At 42.2% G+C, this 18,131-nt stretch overlaps 1 protein-coding gene across 2 annotated transcripts in view; it reads left to right on the forward strand.

The window, feature by feature from the left end:
• Nucleotides 1–8,387: 8,387 nt before the first annotated feature.
• The window catches only part of vps8 (VPS8 subunit of CORVET complex), a 110,749-nt gene continuing 101,005 nt past the window's right edge, over nt 8,388–18,131 (forward strand). For both annotated transcript variants that reach the window (XM_061235086.1, XM_061235087.1), the window contains exons 1-10: nt 8,388–8,559; nt 9,043–9,111; nt 9,193–9,323; nt 9,695–9,791; nt 10,023–10,055; nt 10,153–10,207; nt 13,074–13,198; nt 14,071–14,157; nt 14,304–14,371; nt 17,393–17,546. In XM_061235086.1, the coding sequence (XP_061091070.1) occupies nt 8,488–8,559; nt 9,043–9,111; nt 9,193–9,323; nt 9,695–9,791; nt 10,023–10,055; nt 10,153–10,207; nt 13,074–13,198; nt 14,071–14,157; nt 14,304–14,371; nt 17,393–17,546 (891 nt within the window). In that variant the 5' untranslated portion in view covers nt 8,388–8,487. The remainder of the gene's footprint in view (nt 8,560–9,042; nt 9,112–9,192; nt 9,324–9,694; nt 9,792–10,022; nt 10,056–10,152; nt 10,208–13,073; nt 13,199–14,070; nt 14,158–14,303; nt 14,372–17,392; nt 17,547–18,131) is intronic.

Raw genomic sequence — 18,131 nt, forward strand, 5'->3', positions numbered from 1 at the left:
CTGTTTATGTGGAATAAGAGACAGTTTATCGATGGGGGGGGGGGGGGCATTCCAGGCATGCCAAGCCTTTTAGGGATTTTTTGGGGCGTCAATAATGCAAATTCAACATTTTCATGCATAAGCGCACCTTTATGAAAAGGTGGGAATTCACTCTGTTTTTGGTCATTTAGGTCACATGCTTTTGTTGAAGCTGACGTGGCACACTCATACGAGCCCTTAGTACCAAAACAAATTTAACGATAAGAATATAATGTTACTGCACAAGGCTCAATGTTTACACAAATCTTTGTTGCAGAACTAAGACACAGTGCATTTTGCTGGAACAGGTTTGTGTCTTACGGGAATTGACACGTGCGTATTGTCAGCACATTGTGGATCAAAGTGGTGTTCAGCAGGATAGGAAGACTCAATGTTATCTCAAATAATTTCCCCACACGTTTTGAAAAAGCCAAATCTGTGCTTTTGAGTAAATAGGCTTTGAAAAGGCTTTCTTTTTGTGGGCGTTTAGGGACATTTGATGTTACATGTTGTTCCAGAGCTGTCATCCAACATGGTGATGTTCTAGTGAGATATGGGGATGAGGTCTGACATTACAGGGCGGACTTGCGGTTGGGAAATCATAAAAGTCATGTCAGTAAATTAGCCAGCTATTCATATGATCATCTTAAGCTATGCAAGCTCCTTGGTGTCCTTTGGCCTAATGGAGACTAGGCTGTGGTTTCCAACTTATCACAAGGAACAAGAACTTATCTGAGGCATCAAATGTCTGCTGTCCAGCCAATCGGAGAAATGGAGGCGACCTGGAATCTACTGGCGACCTGTCTCAGCTCTGTAACTAAATAATGTGGGGAATGTAAAAATCCGAACCAAGGCATGACCATTAGCTCTACCTTGGTATTTGGTGCTAGTAGTGTTTTTATGTCAGCTAGTAGTGTTTCTGCACTCAGAGGTGAGATGCTGAAAAATGTTATCGGTACCCAGTACTCCCGCAACGTAAGTCCCACTGTTTAATGCGGTCTTCTAGCCTGGGAGACATCTTCCAGCTCTGGCCTTTCATTATGTTGGATACATTCAGACAGTTTTGTGACAAGGGAGCTGATTTGTACTATAGGGCATTTGTGTGACCTGAATAAGATGGTTATAATGGTATCCTAACAATGAACTGCACAACTTTGCTGAACATGTTGCTATATTTTGGGAAGAGGACCCATGCAAAACGGTCTGTCTTACAGTTTATATTTGTTTGCTTGGCAAATCCCATCGAAAAACTGAACTTGACATTCGACCAGACGCACGTTAGCGTGTCATTAAATAAGGAGGGCACAAAGTTCTATGGACAAATTGGCCTTTAGAGCTCTACTGTGCCAGTGACATTTAGTAGCAGACTGTTACGTGGGTCACTTTCTTTGATAAGGCTCACCCGTTGACACATGGCATTACGGTTCTCGCTTGACTCATTGCCAGTTACACCGGGGTGGACTGACATCTGGACAACGGAAATGAACAGCTAAACGGAAGGAGAGAGAATGAGGGAAAAAAATATTAGTTCATCTGAAAGCAGGGCAGTGCTTCATATAGTTGTGAGTGTATACAATCTTCTGTGCTGTAAATATCTCTGAAGTATGGAAGAGAATGGTGAAATTGTCAGTGTTGGTGGCATCAGCAAATCTACATTAGTGGAAATGATTTGATTAATGCATAATTAGACGGAGGATTAGGATCTTCAAGTGAAGTCCTCTATAAGTCCTCACATCAGACTTGATGTGCCTGACGAGCTCCACACTGCTTCCCATCAACTCGAGCGCAAAATGTCCTGTGGTGCTTTCGCTTGTTACTGAGCTTGCCCCACATACAAATGTTTGCTAAAGTCCTGGCCGGATTATTTTTAATGTAGACATGGTGATATTGGGCCACAGGCTCCTATCCTTGGGGGGTTTTGTGAGCAGAGCAGACATGAATGAAAGTATTTACTTTCATTTACTTAAATACTCTCTGTTCCAATATATTTGCTCACCTAAAAACTGAGTGGTCTGATACCAAAGGTGCCAGTAGTTTAACACCTCTAGGTGTAAATCCAGGAAATAAAAGCTGAAATTCTGATCTCTTGTCTCATGTTCATCTTTTTATCTCAACCCCAAATGTATTGTGGGTGGCCTGTAGCATAGTGGTTAAGGTAAAATGACTAGGACACTGGGACTGAGAAATGCAAGGTCGGTGGTTCTAACCCCGGTGTAGCCACAATAAGATCCGCACAGCGTTGGGCCCTTGAGCAAGGCCCTTAACCCTGCATTGCTCCAGGGGAGGATTGTCTCCTGCTTAGTCTAATCAACTGTACGTCGCTCTGGATAAGAGCGTCTGCCAAATGCCAATAATGTATTCTGTGTATTGAAAAAACAAAGGAATTGGCCTTGCTCTTCCAATACTTTAGGAGGGGACTGTATGGGCTGTGGAAAGTAGTACACTCAAGTCGTACTGTAATACTACACCATTAAACACACCACTACTGTCATTTGACAGGGTGCACACATTGTTTCTCCTAACATTTAGTCATTTAAAATAAGTCTGTGTCATGGCTCACTGTCCGTGGAGAGGCAATGGGGATGTCCCAGTGGGTGATGTTCGTCGTGTCATATTTCTGGATATAGTTGATTGCCATTTTCTTATTTTCCCTAGTTATCCCATTGCCCTTTTGGTTGCATATATCTCCACTCAAACTCACTGGCCCAAATGCACCATTAACAATGTACTGTGCTGTATTCTCATTCTGACGTGACATTTATATCAGCAGAGAATATAAAGCAGGGGTGCACAACTCCGGTCCTCGAGGGCCGGTCTGCGTACTGGTTTTGTGCCAACCAACCCTGTTTTTAATTCGCTGACAGCTCTATAAATTACTCTTGTTCAAGCCTGTACTGAGCACAGTAAAATCATTAGGATACACTTACAGTCTGCAGCTGTAGCCAGTGCTCATACACTTATCAGATATGGGGTGTGATTGAGTCAATTAAATAAATAAATAATTAAGGCCAGAAGTTAGCACAAAATCCTGAAATGATTGCAGGTTAGTAGTCTGGATGGGGAGACCTTCACATTAATACACAGTAGGTGTAATTTAGTGCATATATTTTACAGTTGTTTATGCGTGGAACAGCTTAAACAGGTCTATTAGTTACAGTAAAGCAGAGCCCCTTGGACTACTCCAGACCAGGCTGAGCACACTGCAGGAGCTCTCTAGGTCTGAGATGCACAGTGCAGGGGGATCCATTTCAGGATTTCCTACCGCTAATCAGCCATTTACTGAAAATGAGTTCCAGCTGAGGACCTTGATGACGATGTGCTCCTCTGATCCAATACGCAAGTGAAACAGCATTGGTGCACACAGCTGTTCAGAAGCTCGGCCAGTATAATTGGGTGGATTAAAAAAACATAAACACCAGTTCTGCCAGGAATGAAGTTGAGCAACCAACTTTCTCTTTGGAACAAATGGTTCCACAAACTTCTCCCACAGTACATGTTCTGGGTCTGTTTCTTAGTTAAGTGTGGCCTAACATGTTAATATACATAGTAACAACATAGTAATATTTTTGTGACCACAATTTGAACAACAACCTGCACTGACCTCCATCGGTATTCTTTATGGTCAGGGTTTTACAGATTTGGAGTGAATGTCAATGGAAAGTGTATTATATTATTTTTTTATGTTTAGCTCTACTCACCTCTTCCCCTCCCACCACCCGCCAGTTCTGATGGTTTTGGCACCACTGTACTGGGGACAGTTTTATACTCATGGGTAGCATCTATATTGTATTCTTATTTTATATTTATAAAAAGCAAACATGAAATGCACAGCACTTTCGTTGCACAATAACCTGCCTCATTCCAGTTTGAATATTGTTTTGGGCAGGTTCTCTATCCTAAAGAAAGAGTATGCAGAGAAAGCATATAGAGACAACATATATGAATTCACAGGGAACAGTACCCAGGAAAAATGTGTAACACAAACGCTAAAGTTGAGGTAAATGGCAAGTTACAGAGAGGTATAAATCTGTTTTTGGGCCAACATTTGCAGTGTTGGATTTTGTAGTTTGAAAAATTGCTTTTTTTGTTTATTTGACAGGGAGTTGAATGTACTGCAGCTATTGAGCTAGTTTACATCTGTTGTCCCGGGTCAGGGATAAAGATGCAGGTAGTGCTGTTTTTTAAAGGGATGGTATTCTAAATCTGTTGTAGCAAAAGCACAATCTGTGGTCATATTTTACAGTTTATAGTAGTAATATTTTTGCGACCACAATTTGAACAACAACCGGCACTGACCTCCATCGGTATTCTTTATGGTCAGGGTTTTACAGATATTGAGCTTTTGTTTCCATCATTTACCCTGGCTTAATGGCCAAAATAGCTATACACACCAGTGTCACCTTGTGTAAAGATTAGACCGCAGTAAAACATTTCATGTCAGGACATAATGGGCTAGTTTCACACACATATTCACCTTAGTCCTGGACTAAGGACCACTCCAGTCCTGTAACCCCACTAATTTGAGTCTGAATGGAGAATCTTTCAAATGTGAAATTAATCTAGGACTAGGCTTAATCTGTATCTGTGAAACTGGCCGAATAAGTCAGGTTGTCATTCATGAGCATGAATACAGATTTAGTTCTCTAGAACTGGGGTACTCTACATATGTTCTAAGTGTCTAATGCAGGGGTCGGCAACCCTGGTCCTGGAGAGCCGCAGGGTGTGCTGGCTTTCGTTGTTGCTTGGCATTAATTGATCAATGAAAGCCGTTGATTACACGGTTAACTCACCTCACCTGGTTTCTTGGGTCTGAGTCGCTTGCTTATTTTAAGGTGGAGACGAAAGCCAGCACACCTTGCGGCTCTTCAGGACCAGGGTTGCCGACCCCTGGTCTAATGGAATGAAGTTGAGCAACCAACTTTCTCTTTGGAACAAATGGTTCCACAAACTTCTCCCACAGTACATGTTCTGGGTCTGTTTCTTAATTAAGTGTGGCCTAACATGTTAATATACAGAAATAATATGCATAGCCTGTACTGTACGCTGTAACTGCATGAAAAAGCCATGTTTAATTTGGAGTGAATGTCAATGGAAAGTGTATTATATTATTTTTTTATGTTTAGCTCTACTCACCTCTTCCCCTCCCACCACCCGCCAGTTCTGATTTAGTTCTCTAGAACTGGGGTACTCTACATATGTTCTAAGTGTCTAATGGTAGAAAATGTGTGTTTTCACCCTGTAAAACATTTTGATTACTATTTTCAGGTTTAGCTGAATTCATGCCTGTGGATAAATTATGCTGAGGACCACTGCTCTAGAGTCTACACAAAATTATGAATCTCAATGCACTGAATGACATTTTTATGTTCTTGTTTCTTTTCCGGAATTAGGCCAAGCAAAATTTGCTATGGTGATTGTATCTTGAGCTTGGCTGACTTATTAATCCTTACTTTGGCTACTTGTAAAGGTTGCAGAGCCTCTCCAAATGTTGTGCATGAGCTACTGAAAACTGGCAATCCTGCAACTCCTCTGACATTAATGGTGCCTGTGTTGCCCTCTTCTGGCTGAAAAGCGCAAAAGAGTAAATAATGTGGAATTTGAGTTGGCTGTTGTTAATTCTGAAAACATCTGCAATGTTTTTTCTTATTTATTGGATTGTGTATTCATAATCCACTGCAGCAAAATAATTCTGGCAAGAGCGGGATGTTCTATTGATGCGGTTTCTAGAGTTTCCAGAGAAGTTTAACTCTGCAGTGCACGGAAAAGGCTGATGATGGATTTTGTGCAAACTGCTGTTCTTAATTATTGAATAAAGAAGAAAAGTTGGCTTTAATTAGTCAAATTGTTTATTGTAATCCTTCTGAAAATTCCATTTGAAACCTAAGGTGGTCAATCTGGTTTAAGATGTGTTTTTCTGGTCAACCAGCCTATTCTAAAAGCCAATTCTGCAGCCTATTCACCAGCTGACCAGCAGTTTACGCATCTTAAACCATTTTAAACCAGCTTAGAATCTTTTACAAACAAAATGCTGCCTCATACTCTCTGTGTTTCAGGTAGTGGTTGTATTGTGGGCTTTTCTGGGCATTGCAGAGAAATTGTTTGCCTTCACAGCATCACCAACCATCCTGGAGAGCCTCAGGATGTGCCTACTCATTGTTATTGAGCACTTACTTGATCAGTTAAAACTGGACACACAGTTAATTCCTTCACCTTGAGTCTGACTCTGAACTGGTTGCTGATTTCAAAGTGAAACAAAAAAGTCTAGTGACTCCCCTGTGGTGTGGTCTGGGGTCCCCAGTATCATGGGAAATAACCATTGACATTTGACAGGTATAGAACATGCATTTGTGTAATCGTGATTTTACCACTAATCGGACAGGTTTGCCACCAAACAGTTGTGCCAATCCATGCATTTTGAGTAGTATCAATTGTAGGAATTTGCATTGGCATTTTTTATTTAAACGTCAGTACAAACTATAATGCTAAGTTTTCAAATTATATACAAATACATTTAGTATTGGTCATCCAAATTTAGCTCACGTTTGAAGGAGCAAGGGCATTCCATTTGCCTAATTCACGTTTCCTTGATTTTCCGTCTTCTTTCGTCTTTTCCAAGCCTCTGCCGATGGGTGGAGCTAGGAGCAAGAAAATGAAAAAAGAAAAGTAAAAGGAGGAGAAAAATAAGGGATTGGAATGAATCTCCTTATCTTTCTCCTCTTTTTCCACAAGACCAAACACACCAGGCCTCACCCTGCCCTCCATGTGTCTGCACATCTCAGTCACATTTTAAGTCTGTTCTGGGCCCTCTAGTGGTATAATGAGCTTCCCACAGTGGTCAGAAAGCAGATGTTCACACATGTTTTGAGAGACAGACTGAAAACCCAGCACTTCAGACTGCACTATGACTCCCCTGACCCTCTATAGCTATCCTCTTTAGCTTTCTCTGTTCCAATTTCCTTCTGGGATAGTGATATTATATGGAAAGCATTATATGTTAGCTTTGTAGTGCCACTTACTTTTGTTTACAATGCAAATGTTTGGTTTGTCCAGCTAACTTTGCACTTATTATATTATGAATATGCCTTCTCAACAGTATCATGTTTTTGTATTTGTGAAAGTAACACAGATTTTATCCACTTCTGGATGTTCAATTACATTTTATTTGTGTAGCACTTTTCAAAACAAAACACTTTACAGAGTAGCAGATGGAAAAAAGGGGAAATCACCTGACCCCAAGATTGCAAGCACAAGAGGTAAAAAAACAAACAAAAAACAACAACAACAACAACAACAACTCACAAATGGGGAGAAAAACTGTCAATGGCTCTGCTGGCTGGAGAGGTGTAAAGGTAGAATGGATATAACAGAAATGTAATCTAAAAAATCTATCAATTAATTGGTTGAGTGGGTAACAGCTTAGGCATTAACTAGGAGGTAAGGTGGAAAGTCCACATGAAGGGATTGAAAATATGCACTTCAAAAGGGGGGGCTGATGTATCTGTAGCTCCAGGATGTTGAAGTGTGGGCAAACCCCAGGGGAGGAAGCCGGGCTGCAGTAGTCCATGAGCTCAGAGCAGGGGACAGAACTGGAGTGGTCCGTCAGCTCAGGGTAGAAGAGGGGCAGGAACCCCAGGAAAAAGAAACACAGAAGTAGAAGGCACTGTAGAAATGATCAGTACATAGAATGACATTACAGATTACTTTACATTTATTTAGCCGATGCTTTTATGCAAAGCGACTTACCGTTGATTAGACTAAGCAGGGGACAATCCCCCCTGGAGCAATGAGGGGTTAAGGACCAAGGGCCAACAGCTGCATGGATCTTATCATGCTACACTGGAGCTTGAACCACCAACCTCCTGGATCCCAGTCATGTACCTTAGCCACTAGGCTACACTGTTAGCATGTTTATTATACATTGATTTGGGCTTAATTGTAACCCCTAATTGGGTAAATTACAAATAATAATAATAATAATAATAATAATAATAATAATAATAATAATAATAATAAAAACTGCCTAGCAGAATCTAGTTTGACAGTCTTGTTGCCTAGCATTTTATAGCATTTTCCTAGAATTTTATTCAGTGGTTAACGTTTCTGTTTGAAAAATTATGTTAGTGAAAAATAATGTAGATACGATAAAAATATTTTACGCACTGCCTATAAATCAAATCAAGACAAACGTAGTTTTATTCAATGCTCTGTTGACATTTTTACTTTTAAAAGGCTATTTGGAACATTTAACACTTCAAAAAATTAAATCGGGACAGTCATGTAAAACAAACTATTAATATCCCTTTTGTTTACTAGGAAGTGGAGATGTGACGTTGATGGCAGTATGGCTTACGTCACTTCCGACAGAAACAGAAGGATGTCAATGGCTGCGGAATACAAACACGGCTCCGCCAAATATATTTATTCTCTTGTGCTTTTGTGTATTTAATTTTGTATAGCTAAAATTCCGATATGTCGGAATCGCCAGATACGCGCAGTTTGGTTTCTGCGTCTTCCCAGCTGAATTTAATGGACATAGATGCGGTGAGTGCTCCAGTCGTCTAATATTTTTCGTAGTCGCCTAGCCTATTTAAACGGAATGAGAAATTAATAACATTAGCCTATCTGGTTGCTGCTAATGTAACGACGATCCAGACTGTAAATTGGACAAGGAGAATGTCACAGTCTGATCAAGTATTGCTTCGAGAAGTGTTACGTTGCTTGTATCTACTGTACTCACAACTGCATAGATTCGACTGCATAGATTAGAATTAGGTCTTTAAATATCTTGACGCTCACGTCATTGTAATGTACCGAAGACTTTAGTTTGTTGAACAGTATTACTAAGTAGTCGCGAACAAATCCGCCAGTTTTTTAGCATCGAATTGTATCTAATAATGTATGCCCTTATATGACTTCCAGATTAGATGTCGTCGAAAAGTTTCACACTTTGACATAATATCAGGATGATAGTCCATAATGTAAAATTATGATAATAATAGTAAATTGATGACATGCCTGTTATAGATTGATGACAAAGAGTTTGACATCCCTCAAGTGGACACTCCTCCCACCTTGGAGAGCATTCTGAATGAGGTGAGGAGTATGCTCCCTTTCCCCGTACCTCCAGTCTCTAGCGCCCCGCTGCCCCCCTGACTCTCAACACCTGTGTTTCAGCCTGAGGATGAGGAGGAGCCTTTTGTCCTGGAGGATACGTACCTGCTCAACACGGAGAACATGGATGCCCACTCCTGCGAGACGTCCTCCTTGGCCAGCTCTGACAGCGGTGACCGCACACACCTGAAGAGGTACGCCGGCTTGACAGTGATTGTTGTAGCCATTATCACCACAGCATTCCTGCGCAAAATACGTAATTGAGTTGGGTTCAAATACTTTTCTCCACTTCGCTGAGCTTGTCTGGTGTATTGGAACCTATGAAATACTCTCAAAAAGTTCAGACCCTGCCTTTTGGTCCTCTTTGTCAGCTCAAATGCACCAGGCAAGAACAATCGAGCATAGAAACGTATTTGAATCCAAAACGATTGCGTGATCAACGCAGCACAGTGGATGGGCAGCCTGTGACTGTGTTTGTGTGTGTGTGTGTGTGTATGTGCGCGTGTGCGTGTGTGTGTGCACGTCTGTGCGCGTGCGTGTGTGTGTCTGTGCGTATGTGTGGCAGGAGGAGGAGGCCAGTGGAGAGCACTGCCACGGTACATGGCTCTGTGCTCCGACACAGTACCCTGAAAGGCATCTCCGCCCAGATTGTCTCTGCTGCTGTGAGTAGGCCGCCCCAGAGCTCTGACTGGGACACACTGAGCCTCTGACACAATCGAATAATTACTCTTCTGAACTTACACAGACACCCTCTTTCATGCTTATTGTAAATAAATTAAACTTATAAATATTTTAAACATATACAGTGATATACTCTATGACTACCATTCGAAACACACACAAACACACCCATGAATATCTAAATAAATGTGTTTGTTCTCTCATCATCACAGGACAAAGTTGATGCTGGGTTGCCCACAGCAATAGTAAGAAAACAGTTTTTGTGGAATGTCATACATTTAATGTATTCCTACACTTTGACATCTCCCTATGAATGGCTCATCCTTCACCCTTTGCTTCCAGACAGTGTCCAGTGTCATTGCAGTTGGGACATCACATGGGCTGGCCCTGCTCTTTGGTGAGTAAAGCATGCTAATACTCAGAGTACCCTGTTTAAATATACACAAACAGGCTCTGAGCGGGACAGGTTAGCATGCTCATACTTAGCGCACTCTGTTTAAACATACACAAACAGGCTCTGAGTGGGACAGGTTAGCATGCTCATACTTAGCGCACTCTGTTTAAACATACACAAACAGGCTCTGAGCGGGACAGGTTAGCATGCTCATACTTAGCACACTCTGTTTAAACATACACAAACAGGCTCTGAGTGGGACAGGTTAGCGTGCTCATACTTAGCGCACTCTGTTTAAACATACACAAACAGGCTCTGAGTGGGACAGGTTAGCATGCTCATACTTAGCGCACTCTGTTTAAACATACACAAACAGGCTCTGAGTGGGACAGGTTAGCGTGCTCATACTTAGCGCACTCTGTTTAAACATACACAAACAGGCTCTGAGTGGGACAGGTTAGCATGCTCATACTTAGCGCACTCTGTTTAAACATACACAAACAGGCTCTGAGTGGGACAGGTTAGCATGCTCATACTTAGCACACTGTTTAAACATACACAAACAGGCTCTGAGTGGGACAGGTTAGCATGCTCATACTTAGCGCACTCTGTTTAAATATACACAAACAGGCTCTCAGTGGGACAGGTACTTATTTCGTGTTGCTATTCTATGTTGGGGAAATTGTGGTGTACGTGCTTCTCTTAGCAAGGTAGCATTTTTATTTATTCCCACAATGCATTGAACATACAGTCAAAAATCTAATTGCAAGATCCATATTACGGGGATGTGTATCACTTCTATGACCTAACATATTTATTATTCTATGTCATTTAAATAGTACATTCAGTAACTGTACTGTGTGTGTGTGCTCTTATTAATACACCTTGCATGATATCTAAATGGTTAGCTTCCCTCCCAGGAATAATGTAATCAGAACTGGTAATCTGTCAGTGTTTATTTAATATTTCCCTGGTCTGTCTCCCTGCTATGCCCTGACTTGTTTGGGACAAACAGGAAAAGGTAGAGTTGCTTGCTCTGTGTTAGTCTTTCGCCATCAGACCTTGTGAATGTTGCCATATCATACCAGTTTCAATTCACCCATTTTGAAAAGGCAGTCAAGGGTTGGTTGAAATGTGTGGCTCTGTAAGCTGACAGCATGTTTGTACTTGCTTTATTTTCCCCTGAGTGTTGAGCATGCAGTCAAACACCATTTCAGTTTCCAAATGATTGTGAAAGATAAGAAAAGTATGTTTATCTGTACTGATCGGGGTATGGCCATCTGTAATATCATCTGTTATTGGTAAGCAGGAAGTCTTTTCTGACGTTTTGTGGTCTCCATTCATATGATGTGATTGCGAATCAGAAACTGAGGCAGAGAACGAACCTAGCCTTAGGAGCATGGGCCATTTTGTGTTTGCAGTGTGGTGCTTTCTCAGCTTCGGTCTTTCTTTGCCTTCCACTGGACAGTCCACAGGAGGTGAAAGTGATTTAATGGCTATACTTATAGTTAGGAACAGACCAAATTTCTTTTTTCAACCAGTATGGTTTTGACCAGATTGGCTGTAACTATATCTGACTATCAACTGGCAGACCATTTCACCTCTAAAAAACAGGCTGTCCTGTGGAATTTCAAATAAACAGGGATATTTGCCTAAATCGAAAGAGTTTGGTCAGAACCTCGCCAAAACGTAATGTTTATCATTAAATCCTATTCAATGACCTCTCCACTCTTTCTTCTAACATTTATGGTGGTCAAACTGTAGGTCTTAAAAGTAGAGGTGGGGAGGCGGGGAGGCAGGCAGGCAGGGAGCTGCGGTGGATGCAGTCCACTTGCGGTTGCACACCGAGGACGTTCCATTCTTGGTCCTGCCAAAAAGCCGTGTTTGGCCAGCTCTCTGCTCCAGGGGAGGGACTTGGCAGGGTTAGTGGGGTCGCTGTATACAGCGCCTCGGAGCGCCTCGGAGTAACGGTCTAACTGAGACGAGTCGGTTTGGAGAAGGCGTGTCGCTCTCAGGGTCGCACATTACGTTACATTATTGGCATTTGGCAGACGCTCTTATCCAGAGCGACGTACAGTTGATTGGACTAAGCAGGAGACAATCCTCCCTGGAGCAATGCAGGGTTAAGGGCCTTGCTCAAGGGCCCAATGGCTGTGCAGATGTTATTGTGGCTACACCGGGATTAGAACCACCGTCCTTACGTGTCCCAGTCATTTACCCTAACCACTACGCTACAGGCCGCACGATCCTACTGGGCCACCGAGGGACGGGGCAGTAAGGCTGTAAGAAATAATAATAATAAATTGAGGCGGGTTTGCCCAAAGGTGGAGTGGAAATGGACACTTGGTCCCTAATTTCCTTAATGATAGTTTGTGCTTGAAGATTGTTACTTGAGGGTTACATTACAAATATCAAATATGAAGAAGATCCGAGAGGTCAAGATTGAAAAGGAACTTTTCTCCATCAGAATTACCCTATTGGGTAATAGTCTCTTAGAATTGAAGTAACACTCTGGTCCAATCTGGTGGTGATTTGAGAGTTCTATAAAGAGATGACATTGATGTTCGCAGGGCTAGGCTGAGGAAACCGTAGCACACACCATTTGCTTCATACTGCTTATTTCTTTTCATTGAACTTTAAATGTAAATGGTAAATGTAAATGGTTGGCATTCATATAGCGCCTGTATCAAAAGCGCTGTACAATTGATGCTTCTCATTCACCCATTCATAAACGCACCAACCGTGATTGGCTGCCATGCAAGGCACCGCCCAGCTTGGAACTTTATTGTTCCGCTCTTATTGGATGTCTGTGTGGCTCTTACCCTTAACCGGATCCTGATTGGATTGTCCTGTGCTCTTCCTGTCCCAGACGCGAGCCAGGCGCTGCGGCTGTGTCTGGGCAGCACAGCGGTGGGGGCGCAGTATGGCGCCGTGTCTGCGCTCAGCATCAATCACGACTGCTCTCGCCTGCTCTGCGGCTTCGCAAAAGGACAGGTGAACCATTACATTACATTACCATGCATCGGCGACGTACATCCGTCCATTATCTTTACCCGCTTATCCTGAACAGGGTCACAGCATACATTGGGCGAAAGGCAGGAATACACCCTGGACAGGTCGCCAGTCCATCGCAGGGCACACACACCATTCACTCACACACTCACACCTACGGGCAATTCAGACTCTCCAATCAGCCTAACCTGCATGTCTTTGGACTGTGGGAGGAAACTGGAGTACCCGGAGGAAACCCACACAAACACGGGGAGAACATGCAAACTCCGCACAGAGAGGCCCCGGCCGACCGGGATTCGAACCCAAGACCTCCTTGCTGTGAGGCGGCAGTGCTACCCACTGCACCATCTGTGCCGCCCTTAGCGACATACAGTAAAGTGCAAATCAGAACCAGGGACACATGCGTTGAAGAACCATGCACATGAGTGTAATACACGCACACGCACATACACACACAGACACACACAGACCCACGTGCACGCACACTTCATACAGACACACGCACAAACACATGTCTCAGGCTGGTCACGCTACATGCGTGCCAACAGGAGGAACATTCAGCATTGGTTGAATGGTGCATCCAGAAAATATGTGTGAATATGTGGTACCCATACATGTGAACATCTCTCTAAGAGGAGATTCCTGAATGAATTTTTTCTCCACGTCTACATGCCTTCTCTTGTTTTGTATGAATCTTCTGAATGTCATATTTGGTTTGATATGAATCTTTTAGTCTGTGCAATAATATGTCATAATAATGTGAAATGTGTATATTTACCTTATCTGTATGCCCCGCACACACAGAATGTTTTGTTGTTGTCTGTAGTGTTCACATCCCACACTTCTGTGCACAGATCACCATGTGGGATCTGGCCAATGGGAAGCTTTTGCGGACCATCACAGAGGCCCACCCCCCTGGTACTGCTATCCTGCACGTCAAGGTACAGCTCTCCCAGGGACCTCGCCCAGCATGGCATGGGCTCTGGGGAGATTCAACTGGATATGAAACGGATTGTCTGTACCGTGTTTGGAACGAATTGTCAATTATACCTCCTATTGATGTTACATGTCTTTCTTTGCTTCTCAGTTCACTGATGACCCAACACTTGCTGTCTGTAATGACAGTGGCGGGTCAGTGTTTGAGCTGTCCTTCAGGTAAGACCCGCACAAATACGCTTCGGTTTACACATTTCCTAGGTGTGCCTGGAAATGCTTTTTTATTTTGCTCACCTGTGAAACATGTAGAAAATGTTAAGAGAGTTTGGTCAGCTGAAATCTCTTACTGATAGTTGCAACAGCTTTGTGTAACTGTGAAATTGCCCAACCACTGTTCCTCGCTGCTGTTCGACATGTACTCACATGTGTCTTTAGCATGGCAAAACTTACTCATACTACTTCCCAGCTTTCATTCAAATAGGTCTCCCTGCTGCTCACTTGTGAGGTTTGTCGCAAGGGACAGGTGGCAACAGGTATGCGGTGGTGAATGCATGTTTCACAGTGTATGTACAGTGCAGTGTATCTCACTTTGGATGATTCCCCTGTTGTGTTTAGTAATAGTACGGCTCTATACGATCCCTATCTATCTATGTAGATGCGGACGTGCCTGTGGCCTGTATAGCCTACAATGATGCACTTAGTATGTATCTTATGACGGCACTGGTGTATAGGCGAGTGACTACGGGGTGCAGGTATCCTAGGTTGTCTATGTCTGTTAGGACACTAAACTGCTAAGTGTGCAGTGGAGTCAAGAGGATGCAGGTTCAAATTAATACAATTTATTCAACAATGTGCAGTGCAGAAATATAATTACGTGGAAGGGTGCAATATGAATAGCTATACACGAATGGGGCGCAGGAGATCGTATTGGCGAGTCTCCTCGAACCATTCCATGTTTCCCTCTATATACCCAGGGTTTACAGGAAAAACAACAAATCATCAAATAAAGAGTCACAAGACAGCGGTAACAACAATGGACCTGCTGATGTTATCTCTTTATATCTAACAAATCTGGCTAACCTTTGTAGCACAGCTGGATGCTGACTCACAGGTAACTTACATTACCTGCAGTTTATTCCTACAAGATCTTTTCCAGCAACCAGAGTACCACACCGCCAATAACACCAAACTATTTCCCACAACACAACTTAAAGACACTAAACACTGTATGTGGAAAACCATAATAAAAATGGAGAAAAAATACAGGATATAATAAACATTTGTTTCAATGTTTTTTATTTAGTAATCAAATTTTTTCCCCAGAAACACAGGTGGCAAAATTATTGGAGGTAACAAGCATGCAAAATCCCTTTGTCAACCATCAGCATGGGAAAAGCCAAAAACTGTCAATTCAAAAAAAGAAATACATGAACGTTTAAACATAGCACTTAGCACTGTAATGGCAATAATAAAAAGGCGTAAAATGGAATGGTCGCAAACTTGCCAGGAAGAGGATGTGAGTGCATATTGTCCACAGACAGTAAGGAGGATGGTGAGGGAGGCCATAAGCCAAAACCCAAGGATCGCAGTTTAAGAATTGCCGAGATTTGTTGTGTATTGGGGTCACCAAGTCTAAAAATATCAACATAAAATGGCACCTCTTAGCAAACTCTTTGGAAGGGTGGAACGAAGATAGCCCTTACTTAGCACAGTTACCAAAACCAAACACCTTGGCCATACACACCAGGGGTGCCAATAATTATGGAACCTGTTTTTGGGGATTTTCTATTTATTTTTTACACATGTTGGACACTAAAGCTGACGTCAATAACTGTGATTCTTTTAGTTTACAGCATTTGTGTGTGGCTGTGGTGTGTGTGCGCTCAGGAGTATGAGCGTGTGTGATAAATATGAACAAAAAATTCTGTAAACCAATAATTCTGGAGCCCATTGTATATTAATAATTGCCAAAAACCTAAAGAAGTGATGCTAATGCTGGAATTCTGAAGGATTGAGTTCTTGGGGCTGAAGAGCTGCTTTTGAAAGAAGTAACAAGATTTCCTTTGGCATAATGCCATGCCACTGAGTCTCCTGGAAGACCGTCGTAATATATTTATTTTTTGAAATTAAGTGAGAACTGAATGGCTCTGACCCCTTAAAATTCAGCCTGAACCTTGTGATAACATGGAATTACGTAGTGATGAGAACAGGTCGTTCAGCCCAGCAATGCTCGCCTTTTCCCACCATTAAGCGTACCTAATGCTTAGTCTGCCCATCATTCACTTCTGTGGAAGCCAAATGATTGCTTTTTTGCCCTACCTTGGTTTTCATCTCGATCTGACTTCCTAGTAAAATAAAGTTCAATGTTTACACTGAACGCTGACCATGTCATATGCACAGAATATGGGTTGCTTTTACAACAGTATCACTTGTGAGCAACAGGGGGCAGTAGAGGAGTGCTTCAGCGTGAGCTAATGTGTAGCGTTCACATCCATGCGGCGCTGTGCGTGACATATTTGAGTGATTTTGGAGCCACTGTTGTTAGTATAGGGGCATTGTGAGTGTGCCCCAAGGGTAATTGTTTTCACTCCGTGACATTATTTCTATTTGCCAAAACAAGGAGACTTCAAGTAAAGCTCATTTATCATGTACTGCAGAGAGCATATGCAGGATGTTTATTTATTTTACAACTGTCACAGGTTAAAGCATGCAGAGTGCAGTCTTTTTTATGAAAAAGTAACTGTTCTACGTAGAACATAATGATTAATCTACAAATACCTCTCATTTGAAAGATTTTACTTAAAAAATAAAATCATTATGGGTTTTTGTGTGTAGTAGGATGGGCAAAATGGCAATTTTAATATTAAATCTACAACACAATAAAGTGTTCAAAACATTAAGGGGTCTGAATACTTTCTGAAGCCACTGTTCAAGAATATATGCTGACCAGAACGGTCCTCCAATGTTTACATTTTTCTGTGCTGTTTATAAGAATGATTACTGTATGTTAGACTTCTTATTGTGTTTTATATGTACAGTAAATGACCTTATTTAAGGGAAATAGTAATTTAATAGTTGGATGAGGGGTGAATCGCATGACTGTGAATGCTCTAAAAGAGAAAGGTTCTTATCTGAGACCATGTATTCAACTGTTCCACTGAAAAAGAGTAGCTGCTACATTGCCCCGCAGAGTCTCCTAGTAACCTGCTCTCCCTCTCCCCGTGTCTCTTCTCATGGCAGGAGAGTTATGGGAGTGCGCTCGTGCGATTCCCGCTGTCTCTTCAGCGGTTCGAAGGGGGAGGTCTGCTGCATTGAGCCCCTGCACTCCAGCACAGAGCTCAAAGACCACCCCATTACCCAGTACTCCCTGTTGGCCATGGCGTCCCTGACCAAGGTGTGGCCCCTCCCCTCCGCGTGTCCCTCCGTCCGTCTGTACATCCCCCATCTCCGTTCCCTCATTATCTATTCAGCAGTCCAGTAATCATCTCTCATCGTCTCTGTCCATCTGTCTTATCACTGTATGCATCCCTGCCCGTTCAATACTTTTTCATTTGCTTCTTGCTAATTCAAATCAATAGGAAATGAAGAGAACGTCAAAAAATTTTAGGTTCAAAGTACTGTTCAGCTACACCATAAATACTGTCACCATTGTATGCCCTTTTGATTGCAGGTAGTCGTTGGTGTACCACTACCCTTAACTCTTTTGGTTCTCGAGTAGACTTTACTTTTATGATTGGTTATTTTGGGGTACTCCTTATAACATTCAACAATTAACATTGTATTATGTATTAATCTACAATAATACAGATGGCACAATGTTGTTTTAGCTCCTCATACACTGCAGCAAGTACTACATAGACAATACAGTACTGATGGGTACTCAGCCTGGTTAGATTTGAAAGAATATAATTAGAAATTCATTGTAATGGTAATAGATTGACCCTTAATTTTGGGGACATTTTGTCAGAGTACCATTATT

The sequence above is a fragment of the Conger conger genome, chromosome 3, assembly GCF_963514075.1.
Source record: "Conger conger chromosome 3, fConCon1.1, whole genome shotgun sequence".
Classification (NCBI taxonomy): Eukaryota; Metazoa; Chordata; class Actinopteri; order Anguilliformes; family Congridae; genus Conger; species Conger conger.